At 51.4% G+C, this 25466-nt stretch overlaps 2 protein-coding genes across 6 annotated transcripts in view; both read left to right on the forward strand.

The window, feature by feature from the left end:
• The first annotated feature begins 3350 nt into the window (after nt 1-3350).
• Nucleotides 3351-4379, forward strand: LOC130858088 (RING finger protein 223). Its single transcript, XM_057743876.1, has one exon. It carries the CDS (start codon nt 3351-3353, stop codon nt 4377-4379), a length of 1029 nt encoding a protein of 342 aa, XP_057599859.1.
• A 20386-nt stretch (nt 4380-24765) lies between these two features.
• PAX3 (paired box 3) overlaps nt 24766-25466 on the forward strand; it is a 94510-nt gene continuing 93809 nt past the window's right edge. For all 5 annotated transcript variants that reach the window (XM_057745261.1, XM_057745265.1, XM_057745262.1 and 2 more), the window contains exon 1: nt 24766-25276. In XM_057745261.1, coding sequence (XP_057601244.1) covers nt 25192-25276 — 85 coding nt within the window. In that variant the 5' untranslated portion in view covers nt 24766-25191. The remainder of the gene's footprint in view (nt 25277-25466) is intronic.

Raw genomic sequence — 25466 nt, forward strand, 5'->3', positions numbered from 1 at the left:
GGAAACTGAGGTAAGGAGAAGCTAACTAGCAATCCAATGCTACACAGAGGGTGAGGAGCAGATCTCGAATTCAGACTCAGGGCAGTCAATCCCCACTCTCTGTGAACACCTGTTCCCTACTAAGTTCTTTGTGGAACAGCTGCCCCCCAAACTTAAACATTCGCTCTATTTAGATGGTAGACGGAGGGAATGTATACAAGAGATTACATAAAACCACTGCTGTCTCCCAGCTACTCAGGTCATCAAAGAGAAAATAATTCAGCAAAATACTGAGTGTCTAACACACCCAAGGCATGAGCAGGACAATTCAAATCCTAATGTAAATATTGAGTTCCTTGTTTCTGCCTTAAGATCTCTTTCAACACGCCTTTCACCACAGTGGAAACCTAATTCCTACTTGAATGACCAAACTTCACTACACAGTGCTGTGGGAGACACTGTGAGCACCCGGCCTTACAGTCAGTTAAGGTGGCTTCCTGTGGCGTACGACAGGCAAACTGACACCCTTCATGAATGGCCCCTCCTTCCACTGATGCAAACCCCACGTGATACCTTGCAAGTCCTGAAAGTGAGTGACTGGTCCTAGCACATAAAATAATTGGAGATGTGGCTAAAAAACTAGCCAAACACAGAGTTAATTCCAGCACTGTTAACCACATTCTGACAATTGTTTATGACCCCATCAACAGAACGTATTATCAACAAAAACCAAACCTGGATCTCTCCAAGAGGGTGCCGTGGTATCTAAGTTACCGTGAACTATGGAAGAAATGCCCATACCTACTAAATAATTACTTTGACTGGTGATGCTGACTTTGCTTGCACAGTTAAGAGCTGGGAGATGTTTCTGCTGTTGGGTTCACTTTAGCCAAACCTGTGACTTTGATGTAGATCCTCAGCCAGGGGTGGCTGTGCCCCGAGGGGTTATTTTTGGTTGTCACTGCTAGGGAGGGCTGCTACTAACTTCAAAGTCACAGAAGCCAGGGATGCTGCAAAACATCTGACAATGCAGAGAACAGCATCTCCAGCAAAGAATTCTCCAGCTCAAAATGCCAATAGGGCTGAGGCTGAGAAACCCTGGGGTAGCCCCATGCTCCATTTCTTAATTCTTCCATTCAATGGTGAGAGTGCTCACTAGAGCGACACTTCAAAATCTTAAATGTTTTGTCCAGAAGCGCACCACATGCAAACATGTAGACCTTTAGAACTCTTTCAGTCCTCTTTGGCATGGCGGTTGCACATGTCCTAGGAACTGGGTAGGTGGGCTGGACAAGGACAGAAATGCACACCAGCCCCTCCTGTTTCTGGACTTCTCTTCCCCCTGCGGCCTGTTTAAAAAATTTTCCTATATCAGCATTCTCTCTCTTCTCAGCACAGAGCTACTCAGGACTTAAAGCAGAACCACTTTAAAATTGTGCCTAAAATGCAGTTCCAGGCTCTTCACAATCAAACTGCTAAAGTGGGGAAAGAGAAGGGAGGACAGGAAGAGAAGGACGGGAACTGAACTCCCTCCAGGATGGCTTGGTTTGTGAAACTTTGTAATAATCCAAGGTCAGACGCGGGCTGTCTTCTGATGTGCCATCACCCTGCCCTCCGCTCATCACAGCCTCCGTCACAAAATGACATACTTAAAAAAAAAGTATCACCGTAAAGCACACTTATAAAATGTGCAAATAGGAAATGGAAAGCTCATGGTTTTTAATGAGCTTCACCTAAGGTCTCGCAAACTTAAGACATCACATTCACTATTCACATAGAGTAAAAAGTACATTTATTTTCAATGTCATAGAAACCTAATAGTTATTTATGACAATTCCTCCTCTGGTCTGTACACTGGTGGTTTATTGGTATCTTTCTTTCCTTCTTTCTCTTCTTTCAGCTTGATTCCCATTCATTCCTCCTTTCCACAAATATCCTCTGGGGTATCTTGCTGTCTTCTGCAGAGAACCCAGAGAAAGTGGGAACATTTCCACCTTATGGGAACCCAGAGAGTCATCCTCTTTCCCTTCCTTGTCTGGGTTGGGGAAGCTCTCTCTTCATAGGGTGAGGACCAACCTGGAGAAACAGGAAAACAGAACTTTCTTGCTAAGAATATCTAAATATCACCCCCCGATAGTCCCCAGACCCACCACTCCTGTACCCTACTGAGTGTTCCTTCAAGAAGTGCTGCTTCTTGCTAACCTGCTCAGATGGGCTTCTCTTGGTTTTAATAAAATCAGGAAAATCCGTTTCGTGCTACACATGGAGTTTCCAGCTCTCTACATCTCTGTGTTAAAAGTTTAAGGGGACCAAGGGGGTGAGCGATGCTAGGGGCTAGATTTAAGCTGAACCTTAACCTTCTGTGAACCTCTTTGACAATAGCATTTTCCCTCTCTGGCTCTGTAACCGCATGCGCACCCACGACGTATTGAGAGCTACCACCATCCCCTACGGTCAGCGTGAGGAAATCGGCAAGATCCGGCTATGAGTCTGTGTCTTCATGCCTCCTTACATCTCAGGAAGCAATATTTCAGGGGGGGAAAATGTGCTGTTCAGCTCCCAAATTTCCTCTAGATGGTGAAAGGAAAATACCATCCCTCGGCTTCCACCCTGAGAAGAACGCTGCAGGGCTGCCTGGGCTTTGCTAATAAAAGCGGAAAGTGTAAATGGCTTGGTGATGACTGGCTTTCGCCCTTGGATGGAGAAATGAGATCACGAATTTCACGAAGGACAAGAACCGCCACTGCCGCCACTGCTTCCCCTCCCTGCGCGGGTCCCGCATTACATCACCGGTGAGCTCCTGGGGGTGAGGGGAGAGGAGGCTTTGCCAGGGACTCAGCCCCAGACCAGGGAGGATAAACGCGGAGTAACAAGAATATAAGAGGAGGGGCGAGGGAGAAGGAAAAAGCAGGACTAGGTTTCCCACTATCATCCTGAATGTGTGTATGGGGGAGGGCGTTGCACGGGCGCCAAGTCCTAAAGCAGCCGCACCCCAAATTCCGTTCCCGCATCGCCACCCCATCCCCCGCACACCCCCCCCCCCTCAACTCCCAAGTCCAAGTCCAACAGAAATCGACATCCAAAGCGGCCAGGGAGGTCGCCTTGAGAGGCCCAAGGGGGACGGCAGAGAGGCTCCCGGGGACTGGGAGGGACCGCGACGCCCGCGCCTCACGCCCGCGCCTCCTTGGGGAAGTAGGGGAAAGGCAGTCGCCGCTGCGCCCCCGCCCGGCCCAGCCAGCGGTGCCTCCCCCGCCAGGCGACAGCAGCCAGAGCGGGGAGGCAGAAGCGCCTCCTCCCTGACCCGAGCCGAGACGGCGGCGCAGGGGGAGGAAGGCGCCTCACCTTGCCCCGGATGAGGGGCGGATCATGCCATGGCAGCGCTGGCGAGCGACGGCGGCGGCGAGCGGAGCCCAACCAATATCCCCGGGAGCTCGACAGGAGCCGGGGGCGCCGCGGCGGGAGCCTGGGACGGCGGGGACGGAGGCGACGCGGGAGCCCGGAGCGCAGCGGCGACAGTCCCCGGTCTCCCTCCGCTCGAGGACTACGAGTGCAAAATCTGCTACAACTACTTCGACGCAGACCGGCGCGCGCCCAAGCTGCTGGCGTGCCTGCACACCTTCTGCCAGGAGTGCCTGAGCCAGCTGCAGCTCCGCGCCGCCGCCGCCGCCGCCGCCGCCGCCACCGCCGCCGCGCCTGAGCGCCCGCTGCGCCCGCCGCCCTGGCACGGCCCGCCCGGCGCCATCGCGTGCCCCGTGTGCCGCCACCGCACGCCACTGCCCGACAGCCGCGTGCACGCCCTGCCCAACAATACCAAGCTCGCCGAGGCCTTCCCGCTGGCCCTACGCGCCGCGCACGACCCGCTACCCCAGGACCGCCTTCCGCCGCTGCCCGCGCGCCGCCCAGCGCCAGCCGCGGCCCCGCCGCCCACCCCGGCCCCGCCGCCGCTGCCGCCGCCCGCGTCCGCCGGGGACGCGGCCCAAGGACCACGCGCCCGCGCCGGCCTGCGCGCCCCGGGCGCCTACGAGAGCTGCCAGAACTGCAAGCGCGCCGCGCTCACCGCCGGCTGCGTGTGCGTCGTCTTTTCCTTCCTCTCCATGGTGGTGCTGCTCTTCACCGGCCTCATCTTCGTCAACCACTACGGCGGCGGCGGCGGCGGAGCCCTCCCGGGAGGCGGGGCACCAGCTGGTGCGGCCCCGGCAGCCGGTTCTCCCTCACCTTCGCCCGTGGGGCCCATCTGCCTGTCGGTGGCCAGCATCCTGGCGCTCTTCTCGGTCATCGTCACTTGGATCGTCTGCTGGCTCAAGTACCGGCCCGAGGGCGCGGCCGCGGGCTCGGCGGGGGGCGGCGGCGGCCCAAGGGCGCGGGCGGCGGCGGGCGGCGCGCGGAGGAGCGAAACGTAGAGGGTCCGCAAGCCTGGCCTCCCTCCCGCACCTTCAGCCCCGCGCAGCCCGAGAGAAGGGAGCCTCTGGCCCAGTGCCCTCGAGCTTCTCTGCCCTCTCCTTGCGGCCCCTGGCCGCGCACTCCCTCACGGCTCGGTCACTGCGGAGCTTCGGTTTTCTTCCTCTCTGGCCTTTCAGGTCCACTCTTCCGTGCTGGGCCAGAGAGGGAAACCGAGGAGGCGGGGATGCTGGTGGGGAGTCCCGTCTCCATGGACTGTGCAAGGTCAACTTCCGCTTCATGCATCACCTTCATCCTTGCCAGAGTGCACAGCCATCCCTCCCTGGAGCCCGAGGGTTTGCAAAAAGAGCAGGAAAGAGGAGTGGGACCCCCGATGCCCCGCCTGGAAGCTGGGTTTCTGGCTGCCGTGACTTGAGAATTTCTTTAAGGGTATGGGTGCGCTCGCGCACGTCTGCAGCAGTTGTGAATGGACCTGAATTGTCTAGAGGAAGAATGAATGAGACGTAAATGTGAGAGAAAGGTTTCCCTGCTTCCTGGAGGTCCTGGAGAGTGAGTGAGCCGGAGCGCTGAGAGTGATGTACAACCCCCGGGGGCACCGCACGAGCGTGTGTGGGGAGGCTGGACAGACCAACTGCCCTCATCTGTGGGCGATTGGGCAGGTGCTCAGCGCGCGTGCGCACTCCATCTGCCGCCCGACTCCTCGGAGCAGAGAGGTGGTGGCGAGCACAGGGCGGTGTATCCTTCTGCTAGCGGCCAGAGTCCAGAAGTCCCATCTCCTGGAAACGTGTGATTGCTTTATTCACGGTGTTGCTACCAGGAAGTCATTTCATCTTCTGTAACTGGACTCAGGGAGCTTAAAGTGCCCGTTCTCCCTTCTCCTTTCAAAACTGACTTACTGTTGCCCCCACCTGGAAGATATTGAAAGCTATTCACGCAGAATAGATAGAAACTGTAGGCTTCCCCTGCCTTTTTTCTTAATTTCATTTTAAAAATAATTTATTTTAGAATATATAAATCCGGGAATTTTGTGCATTAAAATTTCTGGAAAAGTTGTTTGATAAGCAGTAATATTTCTCCTGTACCTCTTAGCCAAATACATTTCAAAATTAGGGGCAGACAATAAAGGCGTGTTGGTAATTGATTCAAGATTTTATACTGTGAAACCACTGACTTTCAATTATCTGATAAAATAGAAAATACTGCCCAAAGACGAAAACTGACAAATCAATGACAGGTCTTTCTTCCTTTGATTACAAATATACTTATCAGAAAAATATTATTTTGAATTTAGCTGTTTGATATTGTTAGAAATCACTGAAACGTTCACATCTGATCACATTAGGTGAAAAAAGTACATATTTATCCGATTTTGTAACTAAAAAGATGAATTGGGAGTGTATGTTGCAGATGGATTAGATGCTTTTTTAAAGAAAAAAATTGTTCCAAATGTATTTTATATGAAAACATTCTTTATTCCATCTTTTGAAATTTGGAATAAGACAAAGTTTTCATGCCTAAACATCACAGAAGCTACTGAGGGTATGCTGTTATTCCTCATGTATTTATGCAAGCTGTCTGCATGATATCCTGACATGATATCCTATTCTATTAACTGAACTTGAATGGAGCATTTGTATCTATCACAGAGTGAAGTAATTTATTGGCCATTGATAAGTGGTATGGCTGCAATTTAGGAATTGCAATATGGTTTTATGTCTGTACTGTCAATAAAAACAAGAAGCATTTATAGAAAAAACCTATTTGCATGAAACTTATTTCATGGTGAAATTGCTCCAAGTTATTTCGGTGGCACTTCTTTTCCTGAAATACACATCCTCATCCAAATTCTAATTTCACATTTTGAATAGGGCTGAGAGAGAAATAACTCACATGTGGGTGTGCACTGCAAGGGCATTTCATGGAATCACTTCCTAGGGTTTAACAGAACTCCTGAAGGCCAGGTGAGATCTGTTGTATTTCAAAGACTTACCCATCCACTACTATAACATTCCCCTAAAACTAAACCATGTTGTCAGATTTCCTTCTCAGTTTCTACAAAATGTTTTCAGGTTCTTAATACTAGGACTCACATTTCAGAGACTGGTTTTAATTTACTTTTACCACCAACAAGTAACTTGTGTTATTTTTATTTCTATATTCATTTTAATCTTTTATCTTTTGTTTACCTCCAGTGCTGAGATTCTGCTAGCATTCACAGCTGTTTAGTTGTACAAGTGCAACTACACATACATGTGTGTAGTTACTAGTATGTACAAGCTAGTAACAGAACTTGGCTTTGTGGATGTGTGTACATGTGGATACACACATGTGTTTGTTATTTCATTCCCTTAAATTGGCAACCTAGAAGTCTGTCTAATGTTACTTGGGGACAAGCTTGCTTCTTATAGTGTTTATTTATGTTCCACAGAGGAAGGTACAACAATGACATAAACTGAATTATTCCTCATAAATGAGAAAAAGTTCTTTGAATTGCCTGAGTCACAACACAAGCCACATTTTGCTTCTTTCATAGGTTACACTTGTAAATCTCTTGTAATAAGAAATTTGAATACTTTAAAATCAAATAGATACAATTAGTAGCTCAGTACTTGAACATGGAGAGATTATTTTTTCTTGGCTAACTTTTTTATTGCTAATTTCTGACTTCTTTATCAGGAATTGAGGGGCAAGATGAGGTGATGGAAAACATTTTTCCAATTTCTAGTGGTTTTCTGGGATTCAGGTGTCCCGCCATTTTGCAGATGTGGTTTCATCATTCCTACATCATGTAGAAAGTCCTGATATACCAGCACCTTAGAGCATGAGTTTAGCAGAAATTGTTGAAATGATCAGTGAGTTGTCTGGAGGGTTCCTGTGACAGTGGAGTACTTTTCCTCCTCGTGGAAATTCTCATTTTCTTGGAAGAACTTGACTCAATCCTGGGCAGGTGTCCAGCTCATGAATATGAACCACCAGTAAAATCACTGCAAAAAGCCAGGCCTGGTCTGGCCTGCACATCTGCACAAGAACTTGTGGTTTCCAGGGCTCAGATTCTGCCTCAGTTCTGAGACTGCTGGTTAGAATTATCATGAGGCTTCCATAGAATCTAAATTTCAAGTGAAAGAAACTCATGCTGTGGGTGATAGATTAAATAGTTGGCTTCTGAATGTAAAAGGATTTGGTGAACAGTGTTCACATCCATGAAGAACATTGGCTTGTGTTCTAAAGACCAGTAACCTCACCCAGCAGATGTGAGTCAATACTGGCTCTCTCCTTTCTTGGAAGGAAGGTGGTAAATCATTTAACCTCTTTGAGCCTCAGGCTCCTCATCTGCAAATGGGGACAAAAAGAGTCAGCCCTGCTTTCCTTTTGGGGTTGACATAAGGATTTGTATATATAAGAGGGTATATGGGTGAAATGCTTTGGAAACAAGCCCTACATGGATCTTTAGTTTTATATTCATTCAAGTTTGCTAGCATCTAATATCACCCAGAGAGTTTTGTCCTGACCACTCTATCCCCAAGGGAATATCTTTTGAAGTTTTACTTCTTAACACTACTCTCTGCAGTGGTCTTATTTATATGTTACATGCTTTATCTCAATCTCCTGCAACCAGAATGTAAAAACAAGGGCAGAAACCTTGTCTGGTCACCCACTCTATCCACAAAGCCTTAGCCAGTTCTCAGTATATGGTAAATGGCAGATAACTAGTCTGTTGACTTGACTTCATGGGAAACCCTGGACTGAAAGTTAAGTGACTTGGCTCCCTTTAATCACACTGCCACTCAATAACCCCTGAGACCCTGGCAGACTTAGGTAAACGATTGCTTTCCCCCAACTTCATAAGGATTTTTGAAAGGTGAAAAAATATACCCCCAAAGCACCTCGAGTTTTGAGAAAAATCAGTTATATTACAGCGAAACTCTAACTGCAGTATAGTCAGTGACAGGAGACACTGGAGAGGCTCAAAGACATTTGGCCTCCATTTCTCATCATTTTCTGCACTGTAAGATTTCAAGGTATGATTCCTTTTGGCTTCCTTCTTTGTAACCATATCTGCGCGTCTCCTCCAAAGCTAGCAGCACCTAGGTAGTGCGGATAAGCTCACAATGCAGTTAAATTTCCCCACAACACTGAGATCAAAATCTATTAAATTTCTCATTATGTGTTACTCCCTGTTTTATTAATTCTTCAATCTTTGCCCCTTTACATAAATTATCCTTCATAGACTTGCTAAATTTATCATCTCCGTAACTGAGTAATCCCCTATTAATCTGTGATCCAACTCATCCTCTTTAATCATTTAATTCCCATTAGCTAATATTTGTATTTTAAATTTCTGTTATGATACCAAGATGATTACGTTCATGCCATGGGCATTGAACTGCATCCCTGTTAAAGGTAAACTGCATACGTCTTCCTTTGAAATAATGTATTTTTACTGTATATGTTATAGCGTAAGTTTGTAGACTATCTAATATTTACTACAGTAAATATTTCTGAAATGAGTATTAGAAATGGCTGCAGCCAGATATTAGTTCCAAGTTAAGTGAATGAAGGAATTGTGAGAGAGATTTTATCTTTTGCTAGCTCTCTTTCCATCGTACATTTAAGGAAAAGCTTTGTCATACATACCGTGAGCAGTGTTTCCATCCATCCATCCATCAAACCTGTGGCTGCCCTTCTCTTACACAAAACTAAAATTTGCCAAAGGCAGGCAAGTTTGTTTCTGTGAAAAATCCACCATCATTCTTAATTATAAAATACACTCAAGGAAGTAAGACCGTTCAATTTCCAAGAATATTCCTAGGAGCTCAGGAAGAATGTGTGCACTTCCTTTAGAAAAAATTGTCTTTGCATGTAAAATTGGATTATCTTTGGTTTAGAAATACCACATCTCCATGGGGTGGAAGAGGGGGTAATGCTGAAGAAAGAAGGTGGAGAAGATGTGCAAAAAAGTTCTCCTAACCTCTAATGTTACAAACACACATTCCAAAATAAACGGGAGGGAAAGTGTTTAATCACTGCAAGGACAGAACACTTTTATTTCAACAGTTATTACTTCAGATATTACCATAGTAATATTTGAGTGGCTTAGCTATCTCTTACCACAATGATCGTCCTCTCCATCACATGGAAATGGTACTTTGATAGGATTTATATGTCTACTGAGTGTGCATTTAAAATAGTTTGTAGTCAAACTTGAGAGGCAGAGAGCAATTGCTCCTGACTTGCAGCTTTGGGGGAAGGATTAACTTCAAGTTGTGAAGTAGATAGTTTGTGCTTGGAAGAAAATTTGGGACTGAACTGTGCAAGGAAAAGACTTGTCCCTAGAGCCAATTTCTTAGTAAATTCACACACAGCAAACTTATTTCCTGATTAGAGCCTTAGCAGAGGTTCCCAGCTCCGGCCGCAGGTTAGAATTACTTGGAACGCTTAAGGAAAGAGAAAAAAAAAAAAAATGCAGAAGCACCCGTCCCGCCCCCAGAGACATTCATTTAATTGGTCTGGGAGTAGGGGTGGGGGTGGGGAGTGGAGGCGCATCAGTATTGTCTAAAAGGCGCCCCAGGTGATTCTACCGAGCAGCAAGATTTGAAAGCCATTATACTTCACAACGTTTTTTATTGAAATACGACGCTCTCCCTAATCTCACTTTAATGAACTAAACGCCGCCAGGTTTCTTAGAAACGGGGAGATTGTGGACGAATGCTTGCATTTTGGAAATGGCCATAATTTGAATAACTTTCTGATTGTTGCTCTGGTCTCTGACCGCTCGTTCGCCCTCTCTCTCTCTGTCTGTCTGTCTGTCTGTCTCTCTCTCTCTCTCTCACACACACACACACACACACACACACACACGAGTCACACTCCTGTTGACTTTGTATTCCCAGGAAAGTTGGGTAAATATTTGCACCCCAATCGGGCGCGCTTGCAATCTTTCCTAACGTGGCGGGAACGACGCCTGCGCCTCCCCACATTACAGGGCTTTTCCGTGGGCTCCCCTCGGACCCTCAAAATAGGTGTGTGCTTTCCAAATCCCGTGAGTCATCAACATTCAGTGACGATGTGGGGATCTGAGGGCGGATTATGTGGATAACCAGGAAAGTCTAGAGGTTAAATCAACAAAACCTCGCCAATTGACAGCTGCGGGTGTCATCGCCCGTGACAGCTGAGGGCGAAGCTGCTGGTCGCCAACAGGCGTGGACGTGCGAGCAGAGCCGGCGCAGAGAGTCGTGTTTTAAAATATTCGCTAGAAGGGTTATTAAATTCTTTCAAAGGACCCTTCCGAGTAGCCCTTCACCGTGCGAATTAATTCCACGCTCTTGGATCCAGGTGTAAAGGGATTTGCGCTGAGACCCGGCGGCCGGCGGGCGGTGGGAGGCGGGGGGTAACCTCGATTTCTCTCGGTTTGCATGCGGACGCCCGAGGTGGCTCGTAACTGAGCGCAGGGACTCTCCGGGGAAAAGCGGGGGCACAGGGACCGCCGGGGGCAGCCACCGCCACAGGTTCCGGGGGAGGTTCCTGGGCGGGTGGGGTGGAATCCGCATCCTGGCGCCGCACCTGCGCAGCCTCCTAGGCTGGAAAGAACTCAAGGCCGCCCGCCTGGTCCCCGCACAACTGGGCCAACCACGAGGACTCAAGCGTGTCCCTTTCGCAGCCCCCGACCCCAATCCCCAGCCCAGTAATTCCCACACTTGCGATCCCGAAGGGTAGGCGCGGGCCGGAGAAATCGAAGGCACAAGGACGCTGTCACCAGCCCATTCGTCGCGCCGGGGGGACCAGCTGGCTCGGTATGTTGTCAACCTAGTCACTAGACATCGTCGCTTAGCTTGTTTGTTTATTTGTTTTGTCTTTGTATGGAAACTGGTCTTCAGTCCTAACCCTCCGGATTTTGTGACGCCCCGATTTCAGGGTCTGAAGGTTTATGATCCGGTGGTGTCGTCGGGCCCCTCCCAGCGCCCGCCTCAAGCTCTCTGTTCGCATCTACTCCCCCTCGCCTCCACCCTTGGCCTTGCCGGCTGGCTTGCGGGATCTTAGTTGCCGGACCAGGGATTGAACCCGGACCCCCCGCAGTGAAAGCGCTGAATCCTAACCACTGGATCACCAGGGAATTTTCCCGCATCTATTCTTAAAAATGGCAGAGAAGCCCCAAATATGTAGGTGAAGAAGAAAGAGACACCGAGTGCGGTGGCTGCGGGGAGCGGAGTCGCTCGTCTGTCGTTCATTTCTCTGATGCTTTTGGCCCCAGTCCGGGTTCTCCGCGAATCCCAGCTCCGCGGGCCTCCGAAAACCCGCTCCCGCCGCTCGCGGTCTTCCCAATTTCCCCCACAACTTTCAAAGATGCAAAAGGTGTCCTGAAAAACCCTCCCATTGTCGGGGGAGGGGGTGGGGTCAGCGGGATGTGGACACGAAAGGATGGGAGCTTGGAAATACCTTAGGCGTCTTAGGGTTTCCTTTTGGAAATTCCTCGCAGTTCCCGGCGGGGGCAGCGCCGGCATCCTACCCCAGACCTTCCACCACCAATAGGCTGTCCGTAGGAAGGCGAGGTTCGCCACCCGGCTAGGCGCCTAGGAGGACTTCAAGACGCCCGGCCCATGACACGTTCCAAATATAGCAATGATCCGCAGGGAGGCAGGAAGATTTGGATTCTTTCTGCCAATATTCATCAGCTGCAGGCCACGTATCGGCCCGAATTAGAGGCGGCTGGATGATGCTGTGTCTAGGTTCTTCTCCGCATGGATATATAGGCTAATAAACTCTAACTAGAAGTAAGAAAAAGGGTTGTTTAAAATAAGCAAAAATTTAAAAGTGGTGTTATATCATTTGGATGCGTTTTAAAAGGAAACAGGATAAATTTCCAAATTATTTTCAATCGAGATAAGATAGATCAGTGCCTCCCAGAGGCATTAAAGGTAACTTTTGTTGAAATTTATTTACAACCAGAACAGGGCAAACAACGAGAGGTAAAGTATTTAACCAGCTCCCAGATCCATCCTTTTGGGGTCTGATGCCAGTGTTAGAAACCTGTGGGGCTTTCTTCCTTTTTTTAAAAATAAATTTATTTATTTTATTTGTTGGCTGCGTTGGGTCTGTTGCTGCACGTGGGCTGTAGTTGCTGGGAGTGGGGGCTACTCTTCATTGAGTTGTGCAGGCTCCTCATTGTAGTGGCTTCTCTTGTTGTGGAGCACAGGCTCTAGGCGTGTGGGCTTCAACAGTTGCGGCACACGGGCTCAATAGTTGTGGCTCACGGGCTCCAGAGCACAGGCTCGATAGTTGTGGTGCACGGGCTTAGCTGCTCCGTGGCATGTGGAATCTTCCCAGAGCAGGGCTCGAACCCGTGTCTCCTGCACTGACAGGTGGATTCTCAACCGCTGCGCCACCTAGGAAGTCCAGAAACCTGTAGGGCTTTCTAATTGGAGAAGCAACACCATATTGTTGGGGATTTAAATCCTAGCTTTGTTGCGTCCTAGCTGTGTGACCTAGAGCAAGTTAAGTAAACTCTCTGGTCCTCATTTTTCTCATTTTAACAAGATACAATCTAGTTGTTTTAAACAGTAAGTAAATTAACTTTGTAAAGAGCTGAGGATAATGCCAGTACCTATGAAGTGCTCAATACACATATGCTATTACTCTTATGTAATATTATATTACTATTATATAATGATAATGTGCCAGTATCATTAAGTGCTGTTGTCACCACACAATTTCCCCCGTTCTCCCAAGGTAGCTTATTCAAGATGGGGAACCCAAGCCTCTAAACCAAGGAGTGCCAGACTTTCTGATCACTCACGCTGCCAACCCCAGGACACGAGGCATGTTCTGAGAAGTCTCCTGGAGAGTGTGGTCGGATTCCTGGGAGGGAGGCTGGCACAGGTGATGGAGAGACGGTTTAGCAGCTTGTAGTGGTGGGGAGAGGAATAGTAGCTTCAGAAAAGCCTGATTTCCTTACCCTGGTACTTTGATAACGGGTACCTTAAAAGGCTTTGTTCCAAGTGTTGAATTTATCTATCCTTTCTCCCATCATCCTGCATTTCTGTAATGTGTGAGCTGGCAAAGTCCAATCTCTATTTCTCGTTGTTTTTAACATAAATGAACTCAAAACCCTTGGGAGCAAACTAAATGACTTATTCTTAAGCACATAAAAAGATCATAACTATTGTATTTTTCTTGCTAATGTCCTTTTCTTCCTCTCAACCCTCTGTATCCTGCTAGCCCCTAATCTACAAGTACCTCCCCCATGACCACATATTCTGGACCGGTGAAATGGGGATTCAGATCCCTTCTCCCAGGGCAAATGTGTCCTCCAAGTTAGAAACAGTCACTCCTGTTGTCTGCAATGAACCCTCCTTGACTAACATCAATTAGGATTCTTTCTAAATTGGAAATATCTCAGTCATAAGGTTTCTTCAGTATTTTGGTATTCTCTCGCCCCCTCCCCTTTTCAGCCTTAAAGCAATCCTCTTTTCTTTCAGGACTATTCATTGTCGTCTCTTTTGTCTGTCTCTGACTTCTCTGCTTTTGGAGTTCAGGAATCTTCTTTGATTTCTCCCTCCCAGAGTGACTTGCCAATCTCTCCACGGAGTTCCCACAGTGGCCCAGGATCTAGCTCCTTCCCTCCTGGGTCATCCTGCCCAGTGAAACCACACAATTTGCTCTTCTGAAACTGAGGATTGCTCACCAATCAGAGGAGGAGAGTGTATGCCTCCTCCCCTACTTGGAAATGTGACCTTTTTCTCAGGGACCTATGGTGATGGTTTCTATTACAGGGATGACTCTTATGATTTCATTGTAACAGGACAGCCTGGGCTTTCTGAGAACCTCCTCAGCCTGCTTTGGAGATAGAAAACACAGGTCTGAGATGCTACAGGGATTCCCTTTCCACATGGGCCTTCTTACCTCTGCTGCAGGTACACACTGTTTCTGTTTTTCTCCCCTGCTAAGTAGCTCCAAAATCTAGTAAGACTGCTTTAACAATAGTTTTCTGACAAGTAAGAACTACTACATTTTGTTGAGCAGTATTTCTGCTACTGTTCTGAGAGAGCCATGGCCTCCTTTCAAGCGCCCACTGCAGGGTTGCATGCTGTTGTCTCTACTTCATCTGCTGGTTCCCTTGATCCCAAGACTTTCACAGGGAAAGGTGTTTTCAAAGCCTTCCTATTAATAATGTGTGAAGCCTGGTGAAGACATTCTCTCCTGAATGGTCCTGCTGGTTTCTTTCCCATTTACCTCACAAAGCCATCAGCTGGGGAATGATGACCGGTTCACTAGGGTCTTGGGCTCCTCTGGAGGAGTCCTTCCTTTCCCCTTTCCCTCAGAGTGGTAGCAGCTGCTGTGAATCACTCAAGAGGGACACGCACACCTGCCCCCACCATGTGGAGCAGGGCATTTCTAGCCTGCCCAACCTTTCTCCTGCCTGCAAGGAATTTTCTCCTGTTTGGGGAATGGGAAAGACAGGTCCAGATGACTGGGGGGCCTGGACACCAGGAAGCTGAGCATTCATTTTCTTTCAAATAAAAAGGCAATTTGCAGACAATCGGCACTGAGAAGAAGATGTCCAACTTGTGCTGAATTTTTGAGTCACAGACGCGGGAAGAGAGGTGACAGGGAAATCTCAATCTCCTGACCCCCAACAGTGACATCTGCCTTACTCCCAGAGGTGGGGTGAGGGATGGCTTCAAGGAAGCCTCCGTCTGTTGGTGGGAAGATTCAGTCCCCCTGTCACCCCTTCAGTGGCCTCAATGAAGTGTCCGCAGAAAGAGGAGAGTGGGAAACATCTGGAGGGACTTCGAACCCCAAGAGGACCCAACAGCTACCTCTTTCCAGACAGAGCACCTTTGCAGGTTTGGCTGCCTGGCCCACCCCAAGTTTGCCAGGATTTCAGGATGCTCTGCCCACTGACAGTAGGAACTCCTCAAGGTGTTGTCCACCTACACGGTTTTTTCACTCTCTCCCCTCACCCTTTTCCTTCTTTCAGCAATCACTCCTTCCTGCCCGCTTCTCTGCAGGGACCTACCTCTGCTGAACCTGCCCAGACTTTCTCTGCTGAAATAGCAATGTCCCCACCCCACCCCACCCCACCCCAAGGTTGCATAATCCCCTCCCCCCAAGTCCTTCCAGCTTCTCCAGAGCTGAGCTGCATCCTTACAATCAATCTCCCGACAAGTTGCATTTATACCCATTTTGGTTATTTTCTGCAGCATTAGCTCTGCCAGGATGAGGACTTTGGTTCATTTTCATCATAAGGGTAGCCCCAGCCCTTGGAATAACACGTAGTAGAAGCTCAATGAGTATGTGTGGAATAAATGCAAAGCTCTGGGACTGGCTCTGGGAACACAGCTAGAAGACAAGTCGACCATTCAGTGGGGGAGGCAGGGGTAGAGAAAGATAATCAAAAACTGCCCCAGGGAAAGTCTTCAAAGGCCAGGCTTGCAAGTGTCTCAGGCCCTGGGGGTGACCAGTGAGTAAAGGAGCCTGAACATTTAATGAAAAATTTTGGAAGGGGGAATGAATGATTGAGGGAGTGTCAGACCGGGAGGAAGCAGCAGGAAAGAGGGCGATGCTCCAAGCGTGGCTAAAGCCTGAAGGATGGTGCTAACCGGCCACTGCTTCCCTCACCTCTGGGCTCCGCCAGCAGGGCCCAAAGCCGGATAGCAAGTCCCGCTTCTCTTCAGGCCATTGGGTCCCCAGGGCGTGCGCCAGGGCTGGGCAGCTCCAGGCACTGGGCTCATAAGAGAAGCTCAGATTGCCCGGTAAGACTTTCCGCCTCCTGGGGAGGCTCCGAAAAGCCTGCCGGCCAAGGACGTGGTAGGATGCAAGGGTGGGCAGTCCAGTCCTTTAGGGCACAGTAGCTGACGGCCCAACCTCCGAGGCCAGGCTTGAGGTTGCAAAATCAGAAGAGGCAATTAGGAGTGCACCCTGCCTATGTTCCTCCGGGGCAGATCCTCACTGCCAGAGTTCAGAGAGTCCAAGAAGAGGGCTTGCACAGCATCCACCTCATCCGCTATGGCCTGGGAAATAATTACCCTGTTAGGTGTGTGACCTGAATTGCTTCGCACCACCTTTTTTTTAATCTGGCAGAATCTCTTTAAGGAGCTCGAATGAAAGAATCTCAGCCCCGATGGTCCAGGTTCAAGACTCAGGAAAGGACAGGACCTGCTAGGATGGCGTTAGAGGGGTGGGGGTGGAATGTGTAGAGCTCAGGCCAAGGGACCAATCCTGGCCCGGTTGAGAGGGGTGGCCTCACAGACCCCCTACCCCAGGACCCTTTCCAGAGTGAGCCTGAGGGCCCCTGCCCTCAGCAGACTGAGTGCTGTGGGGCTGCCAGGAAGGAACCTGCATTTGGCGACCCTCATCTTCAGCCAGCTTTCCCACACGGGACCTGGAGACTTGGAGTTTTCCCGGGTTTCTTTCCCAAGAACTAGAGCCTCCTCCCCAGCCGCCCCCCCCCCCACCCCGCCCCTCTCCTGTGTAACGCAAGAGTCCTCTTGTACCCTCCAGGGCCGGGGAGGAATTGGCCTTCTGGACGGCTTCTGTGTTCCCCGCCCCGCCCTCCAGGGCAGCTCTCAGGGGCGTCCTCGGGGCGACAGGACTGGTTTTTCTGCTCTCCACCCCTGCCGCCTCGCCCCAGGAGTAAATGAGAACCCCCCCCCCCCCCAAGAATGCTGCTCAGCCGGGATGTGGGCTCCGCAGAATCGATTTTTGTCCGCCTCCTCCAGGGAGCGTCCGACGGAAGAGGAGGGTGGGGAGCTGTGTGGGGAGCAGGGGGCCAGAAGAAAAGCGCCAAGGGAGTGTGTGCGAACGAGTCTGCTTGAGTTTCAGTGTGCATAAGCGAGCTAGCGCCCAGATGTGGGAGGGACGTGAGTGCAGGGACATCGGGTTCTGCCGGGGCTCCAGGAACCGTCGTGCGTGCGCGCAACGGCTCGGGGAGAGGCCTGGCATAGCCTCGAGGGCCGCGTCTCCTCTGGCCGCCGCTGCAGCGCCAGCCGGCAAAGGTGGACGTGGTGCAGACAACGCCGGCTTCTCGGCTCCTTCCCCAGCGGCGCTCCGGGAAGGGATTAGGCGCCCCTTGTACTTTCGCTTTGGGCCTGATCGATGCGACCCGCGCACTGAGGGCTGCATAATTAATAAAGATTACGCCCGTTTTGTCGAAACGTCCCTCTTAATTAATGGAGAGGAGGACGCGAAGGGTGATTTATTTGCATTTGGAAAATTCCCTCGGTGGCGTGGGCTTTGCGGGGTGGAGGCGGCCGCTGGGACCCAGGCCACCACAGGACTGAGGCGTTCTCGTTCCGGATCGAAGGATCCCCCATCCTGTTCCCCTTGCCACGCTGGCTCGGGGACCTACTCCTTGGGACTCAATACCCCACTCCCCCGAGTCTGCAGCCACTAGCTCGGGGTGGCCCTCCCTTCCCTCAAAGGACGCTGGGGGACCTGGCGGGCACTCCCCTCTCTCGATCCTCCGGGTAGGCTCCCCGCTGCGCCTCCTTACCGCTCCCCCATCCCGTCCAGAGGGGACTTCCAGGAGCCGGGATCGCTGATCCCTGGGCTCGGCCGGGTCTCCGATCTGTGCCCTCAAGGAGGGGGCTGCGGGAAGGAAAGAAGCCACCTCCGCATCCCTAAGGCCAAAGGCGCGCTGAAAATGCTGGGAATTCACCGCCTGCGTGGGAATGTGCGTGTGCGAACGTCTGTCTGTGTGTGAACGCATCTAGGGATGGATGTTTGTGTGTCTGTTTGGCTATGTATGCCTGTGTGTGGATTTCTATGTGCCTGCGCGTGTGTGAACATGTGTCTGAACGTGCGTGACTATGTATGTCCCCGTGTGGGTCTTCTGTGTCTGTTTCTAAGCATCTTAGCGGTGCGTTTTGCTAAAATACCACCCTCTCTCCCGCCTTACTGTCCACCTGCTACAGCCCGGGGCGGGGGCGGGGGGGCGGGAAGTGCTGCCTCTCTCTTGAGCTTCTCTGCATTAAAACATCCCCGCTTTCGCCGGAAACTTATTTCCTCCGGGTGAGGGGAGCGAGTGCTTCCCACCCAGCCGGGGCTGGGGGCGGGCAGGTGGGGGCCTCCGCGAGTGGCCGCGTGGAGGGCCCAGGCGTGGGAAGCTGCTTCAAAGGTTTCGGTAACGACTCTTCCGCCTTTATTTATGCCCCTATTAATACAATATCCATCATGTAGATATTGATCTTTAGCCTTTAAACTGATACGCTGGGAATCAATTAGCCATGCAGATTACATTTCCTACATATCCAAATGTTAATCTTTCAGACTCTGGGCCAGTGATATATATATTTTTGCAGCCAGATAGTATTAGATTTCGTTTAGAAATGAAAAGAAGAAGAAAGGCTTTCTGAAGCTCATTCCTCTTGGGGCTACTTGTCTTAACTCTTGGCCAGGGACTGGGCCTTGGGGGTCTGGGGGCCGGGATGCCTCTCGCGGGGTTTTCCCGGGGGAAAGAAAGGCCAGGAGGGTGACCTGCACACCGGGCCACCGAGGGGACCCGGGACAGCTTTCTGTGACAGGGTTCTGGGCAGCCGTTAGCGCTGGGTCTGCACTTCTGTCCAAGGTTTGCCCCAGCTCAGACTTCGCCTGGCCGACTCCTTTCCATCACTTTCCGAGTTCGAGATGGTCAGTTTTCATCTTTTCAGAGCTTTCCCTTAGGGTTCTCCTTACTCTAAACTTCTAAACTAAAAGTTTTCTTCCATTCCTCGGCCCCAAACCCAAAGCTAGATTAAAGGTTCATCTCCAGAAAGAGAAACTTTGTTTAGAAGAGGAAATAGGTGTTTTCCTGGGGGAAGGGAGATGGAGAAAAAGTTTAAGACCTAGGAAGGAACTTAGTGCAACTTCTATCTAGAGATTGGAAGGGCTGAGGCAACCTATTTTGGTTGTGGTGACTTTTCTTCTTCCTTCCTTCCTTCTTTTTCTTTCTTTCTTTCTCTCTTTCTGTCTTTCTTTTTCTTTCTTTCTTTCTTTCTTTCTTTCTTTCTTTCTTTCTTTCTTTCTTTCTTTCTTTCTTTCTTTCTTTCTTTCTTTCTCTTTCTCTCTTTCTCTTTCTTTTCTTTCTTTTTCTTTCCTTTCTTTCTCCCTCCTCCTTTCCTCCTCTTCGCCCTTCTCCTTCTCCCTTCTTCCTCATCCCCTCCACTTTTGAAAGGGTGGAGGGGGTCAGGAACAGACGTATCCCAGGGAAAGGGGACCCCTCCTCTCCTCCTTGCCAGGTGAGCTACCACGGGCCGCCCCGAAGGGAGTGGGGGTGCGGGGAGGCAGAGTGAGCGCAACACTCTCTCCAATAATCTCCCTCCGTTCCCGCCCCCGCTCTTCAGGGCTTTAGCCTCTCTCGGAGACCTGGCCTCTTCCAGCGCCCCCACCTGTTGCGTTTTCTCTGCCTAGTTGGCTGCGCAGTCCCCGCTCCCGACCCGCTTTTAAAATCTGGGGATCGCAGGTCCGGGACTCACTCACAGCTCTGCTGCCTTAAGCTCCCGGGACCTCACTGTGGCTCAGCTAGAGACCCTGGGTTTGAACAGCCTCCCAGATCTCTCTTGCTCCTTGTGTCACCTGCCTCCCATTTCTCCCTCTGAAATCCACCTGGGAGAGAAAATTCTTGCGGGGATTGAAGGGATTCAGGCCCAGAGGCCATGGCGGCTCATGGCGCTGGCTCAGGCACTCGGGCGGTGCAGAGTCAGAGAGAGACCTGACCTGATCAAAGAGAAAGGCCTATTAGTCCACCCTCCCTCCACTGCTTCCCCTCGAGGCCCCTCCACTTCTCTCTGGCCCCCCCCCCCCCACCCAGCGGAACACACAGCCAGGGCACTTGGTGTCCAGACGCGCCCCCAGCCACCCCAGGAGTTCCTGGAGTGGTCATTTGCCTTTCTTCTCCAGACGTCAAGGAAACCCAGAAGACCTCCCGCTCCCTCCCAGCCTTCACATCCACGTCCCCAGCTCTGCTCCCACCCCACTTCAGATCCCCCGCCAGCACCTGTGCATTTCCTCTCTTCCTCAAGGCCCAGGTTGCCCCCAATACTAGCTAGTACCCTCTTTCCAAGACCCCTCAATCTCCCCCCCCACCCCAGGATTCCTTTATACGCGGTCCTGAGAGCTCGCATCTCATACACACACCAGCAGAGCAGTTACCGAATTTCTCTTCTAAACTTCAACAACGCCCCCCGCCCCCCCCCCCACTTCCGAGTCTGGCGGAACATTTTGTGAAGGTTAGAGAGTATGTATTCTATTTTTTTTGAGACGCTTCTCCCCGCCCCCATCTTGTCTTCCTTATTTGCATAAAAATAATTTTTGCAGAACCAAATGAACGTCTGTAGAAGACAAGTTGCTGTGAGTCACTCTCCCTCCCTCACTCCTTTCAAAAATATATTTTTAAGTCTCTCTTCTTTCTCTCCCTTCTTCCTTCTTTTCTCATAAACCATATGTTCTTTATTGAGAAGCCGCTCACACGTGATGGGGCCGCTCCCCAGCTACAGGGGCACCGCAGGGACAAAACCACTGCGGCCAGCCCAACCCACATTTCAGTGCGACGCCCAGGTCCCCATCCAGTCCCTAAATCCGACCCCATCCCGACAGATTTTCCAACGGGGGAGAATAGCGGCGCCAAAGCTTTTGACAAACAACTGCGGGGGGCCTGATGACGGTCGCTAAGCCAGGCTCTGCGATGGGCCACGGGTTTAACCCGAGCAATCACCAATCCGGTATCCAGCCAAGAAGCTCGTGGTCAGGATCTGGCATTTCGATTTCCTCCGGGTGAACGCGGGAAAGCCTTTCTTCGAAACTGAGGGTTTCCCGTCGCGTTTGCTTAAACCTCGGACAGCATGCTGAAAGTGAGGCCTGGGGCCCCGCAGGCGGCCAGACGCGTCCCCGCGAGGCTACGCCCTCCAGATAAGGCAAAAAAAGTCTGGCTGGAAGACGCCCCACCCCCTCCAGTTCAAGGACATTATTTTACATCGATCATAATTTCCTCTTAAGACCTGTGTGGGGCTAGAATGAGGTCATCTAGCCTCTCTCAGAGGCCCAAGAAGCCTGTGGTCCATGAAACACTTGTGGCCTGGGGCCCACAAGTGTAGAGGCTGTGTTGACGGGTGTCACTTGGCCCAAGCAGACTCCACTCAACCTGACGGGACTGTGGATTTGAGCATCCAAGCCAGCGGGGAGGGAGAGCCTTCCAGTGAACAGGGCATTCTCCTCCCAGGCTTGGAGGGGCAGCCGCTGTCTGTTTCACCTGAAGTGCCTCTGAAACTGGGGGCAGAGGAAGCAGTCGCAAGTTATTTTCCTTTTTTGGTTGAATTATCCTACTGTTGTGTTCAAGGCTCCAGTTTCATCTTGCACGTGCACAGATAGTACGGGTGGACACCACATTCTTTCACAAAACTGTGCTAGAGACTCTTCTGGCTGCTTTCTGGGTAATTTGTCAGTCTGGGGAAATGATGCTCCCTCCCAAACCTGGGCTCAGGGCTGCGGGGCTTGGGCACCCGCCTTCCAAACCCCACTTCGGGATCGATCCTTTGCCAATGAGTGGAATGGGAACTCGGTGGCCCACAGGGTGGGGGAGGGGGCCTGGTAGAGACTCCTTCTTGCTCCAGGGAGTCAGGGGTGGGGGTAGCTTCGGCTTCCAGAGAGACTTTGGAAAGAAGCTAGGGGAGGCCCAAGCTTCCAAGATAGGGAAGGAGGGGCTGGAGTATAGAATCGGGTGCCTTCTATACAGACCAATCTGGGAAACCAGGAACCACCCCGCCCTCCGGTGACCTGTTGCCCAGGAAGTGCCCGACTCCCCCCAATCCCTCTCCTCTCGGCGCCTAGTCTGGCCTGACTGCCAGTGGGCACCGCAGGTCAGGGAGTCTCACCAACATCGCTGTCCTGGCCCTTCTTCGCGGATACCAACTTAAGGGATTTTGGACTCTGGGGAATTCGGAAATGACCCCGCAGCCCTACCGTCCCAGCTGCCAAGAGCCGGAGGATGCCCTCCGACGCGTCTCTGGGTCTCCAGGGTCCTCTGGCTGCTGCTAGGGTGGGGAAGGGCCGGGTTAATCTTCTGGCTGCTTATAAACCTCAGAGCGCTCTGGGAGGAGAGAGGCCGGGAACGAGGGACTCCTGGGCTGCAGGTCCCCACCCCACCCCCTATGGTCTCCATTTGTACATTTTTATAGCAAGTGGCGGTCGGTTTATGGATGCGCGTACTGGATGGGCACCTATGGGCACTCGAAATCCATTTCAACCGGCGGTACCTTCACTCAAAATTCCTCCCGGCTCTACGATTGCGAGGACGCGAAACCCGGGAGAGCGAGTCTGCGGCATGCGCGGCCGGTTACCGGTCCGCGGGCTCTCGGGAGAGAGAACGCCCCGCGGGAAAGCGCTGAGTCCACGAGGAGGGCTTGGAGACGGAGCCCTCCACTCCAAAACAAATGAGACTCAGCCCTGGACATTCTTTTATCTTTTCTTTTCTTTTTTTTTGGCGCACGGGCTTAGTTACTCCTGGACATTCTTTAAGCTCTCGCTGCCGTGGGTCCCCAGGTTCCTTTTAACTGCGAGTTGAAAATGCATTTGCCCTCTTGAAACACACTTTGGGTACCTCCCTCCCCAACAAGGATCGGTGACCCTAGAAAGTGCCCTGGCTGCTCCACTAAACCATTGGAGACAGAAAATTTGGGAAAAGTCTAGTTTTTGAGAAGTAGCTTAGGAAACAGGACACAGGCTTTGGTGGCCCCCACGTGTGCAAAAAGGAAATGAGAAAGTTTTCCCCTTGACAAATTGAATTGTTTTATGTAAAACCAGGTTTAAAAAGGTTGCAGTCTAAGCAGTGTCCCTCCTGTGTACTATGAATGCATGTCCCCCCTTCGGTGGGTGAGGAGAGGTCCAGACATTTTTGGTGTCTCCAGAGGCCTATCTCCCCTTGCTCAGAGGGCCAATCGAACCTTTTGACTTTGGGCAGAGCCGAAAGCTGCCTGTTTTTCCCATTTGTGAGTGGATTTTTAAATAGCCAACTCGCAGTTGTTTGAGCAGCTATGCTCCCCCTCCCCCCCCATCTTGCCTTCTTAGTTTGCTTTAATTAGGGGGTGGGGAGCTGGGGTTGGGGGCCCGAATTCAGGTAAAAACTGTCAAATGAGTTGAGGGAAAGGGGGATGAGAGAGAGGGTGGAGAACTCCAGTACAGAAAAAATTCAAAAATCGTAAAAGGAAAAGGGGGAACTTGAAGCCCAGAAGTCATTGTTTCCTTTATTTCAAAGGGAAAAACCTGCCCGATTCTCATCCTTTTGATTGATTAAGGCCCTGAATACCTCGCAAGCCCGGAGTGACAGTCCCTGAATAGACTCCAGCGAATAAAGCGTGGTGCAGAGCGCAGGGCTGGCACTCGGGGGTGTAAAGGAGGCGAGTTCGCTGGCACTTACCAAGTTATAAATAAAAGGCTATGCACAATAGCACCTTCTCTAAGGACAGACAGTCTTTACAACACTCCTGGCGTCATATCCTGCTGGGGACACTTCAGCTCCTAGCCAAGACTTTACTCCTTTTATTTTTCCAGCAGTTTAGTCTGAATACCATAATAAATTCCTGAGAACAAACGCTGCAGTCGAGCAAAACTTTTAACATATAGATTCATCTCTGCCGAAGCATTGGGGGAGCCATACCTCCAGATTTAGAGCTGGGGCTTCCTAGAGAGGGTTTTTTAATCAAAAAGTGGAGACCAGTTTTGTTTCTCCTCCCTGCCCCAGCCTTCAACTACCCAGTACTGGGGCCCCCAGCCCCGACCTAGGCTTCTCACTACCCCTGCCCCCAGACTGTTAAGACAAAAGAACTTATCAGCACACCCTGGACTCTCCCTGGGAGGAACCCCATAGGGAAGTCTCTCCTAATAAGCCTAGGCCACAGGCCATGGACCAGAGGAAGGAAGACTAAAGATGTCTGGGGGCTCCAGTGCCTTCTTATTGGAATTGCGCCTCCTTCACTGGCAGTAAGCCAAGAAAAATGGGCAAGAGGGAGAGCCACAGGTAGAAAAACAGAGACATAGAGGGACACAGAGAGATAGAATGAGAGGAAGAGTCAGAGACAGAGAAAGACACACAGAGATACACACAGAGAGATAAGGAGACAGAAATAGAAAGTCAAGGAGAGAGACACACACATAGAGGGACAGACAGACAGACAGACATAAGCGGACTCCTCTCTAGCTTCAGCAGCTGCCATCTCCCTCGGACTGTTCTCCCGGTTTCCGTGGGTCTACTCTTCTCTTCCCGGGGAAGGGACCCTCCTCTCCAGGCCGGCCGAGGCTTGGGCACCGCCAGGGATGGGAAGAGAAAGTGGCCGCTGTCGCCCAATCAGCGCGTGTCTCCGCCACCCGGGACGGTTTCCCTGTCGGCCAATCGCAGCTCAGGGCTCCTGACCAAGCTTTGGGTGAAAGAACTAATAAATGCTCCCGAGCCCGGCTCCCCGCACTCGGTGTCACGACGGGAGGAGACTCAGGCCGGCCGCGCTCCCGCCCCCACCCCCCCCTCCCCGGCTGGTCGCGGCGCTCCGAGCCCCCTCCCCAGCGCTCCCAGCCGCAGGGCCGCTCGCCCAGACTCGCACCAAACTTTCCCGCCCTGGGCTCGGGATCTTGGACTCTGGGGCCTCCCTGCTCGCCCCTTTCCCCGGTTCTACCTCGAGCCTCTCTTTGGACTAGGAGAGATCAGCCCCCCACCTCGTGTCCCCCCTCTTTCTCCAGCGTTTTTGGAGAGGGGCTCGCCACGCTCGGGGGAGTTGCCGAGGGTCACCAGCGCCTCTCTCGTCTTTCTGTTTCGCCTTCACCTGGATATAATTTCCAAGCGGAGCTGCCCCCAGGATGACCACACTGGCCGGAGCTGTGCCCAGGATGATGCGTCCGGGCCCAGGGCAGAACTACCCGCGCAGCGGGTTCCCCCTGGAAGGTAAGAAAGGGCCCCAGAGCGGCCCAGATCCCGGGGCGGGAGGGGGGGGGGCCCGAGGCCGGGCTGCTCCACCCAGCCCGGGGTCTCCACAGGCTCCATCGGCGCGTCCAGGAGCCCGTTCCCGGGGTACCGCCACCGCTGGAGGGAACAGTCGGGAGAGATCCCCATTCGATTTTCTCTGAGCAAACGA

The sequence above is a fragment of the Hippopotamus amphibius genome, chromosome 8 (assembly GCF_030028045.1).
Source record: "Hippopotamus amphibius kiboko isolate mHipAmp2 chromosome 8, mHipAmp2.hap2, whole genome shotgun sequence".
NCBI lineage: Eukaryota > Metazoa > Chordata > Mammalia > Artiodactyla > Hippopotamidae > Hippopotamus > Hippopotamus amphibius.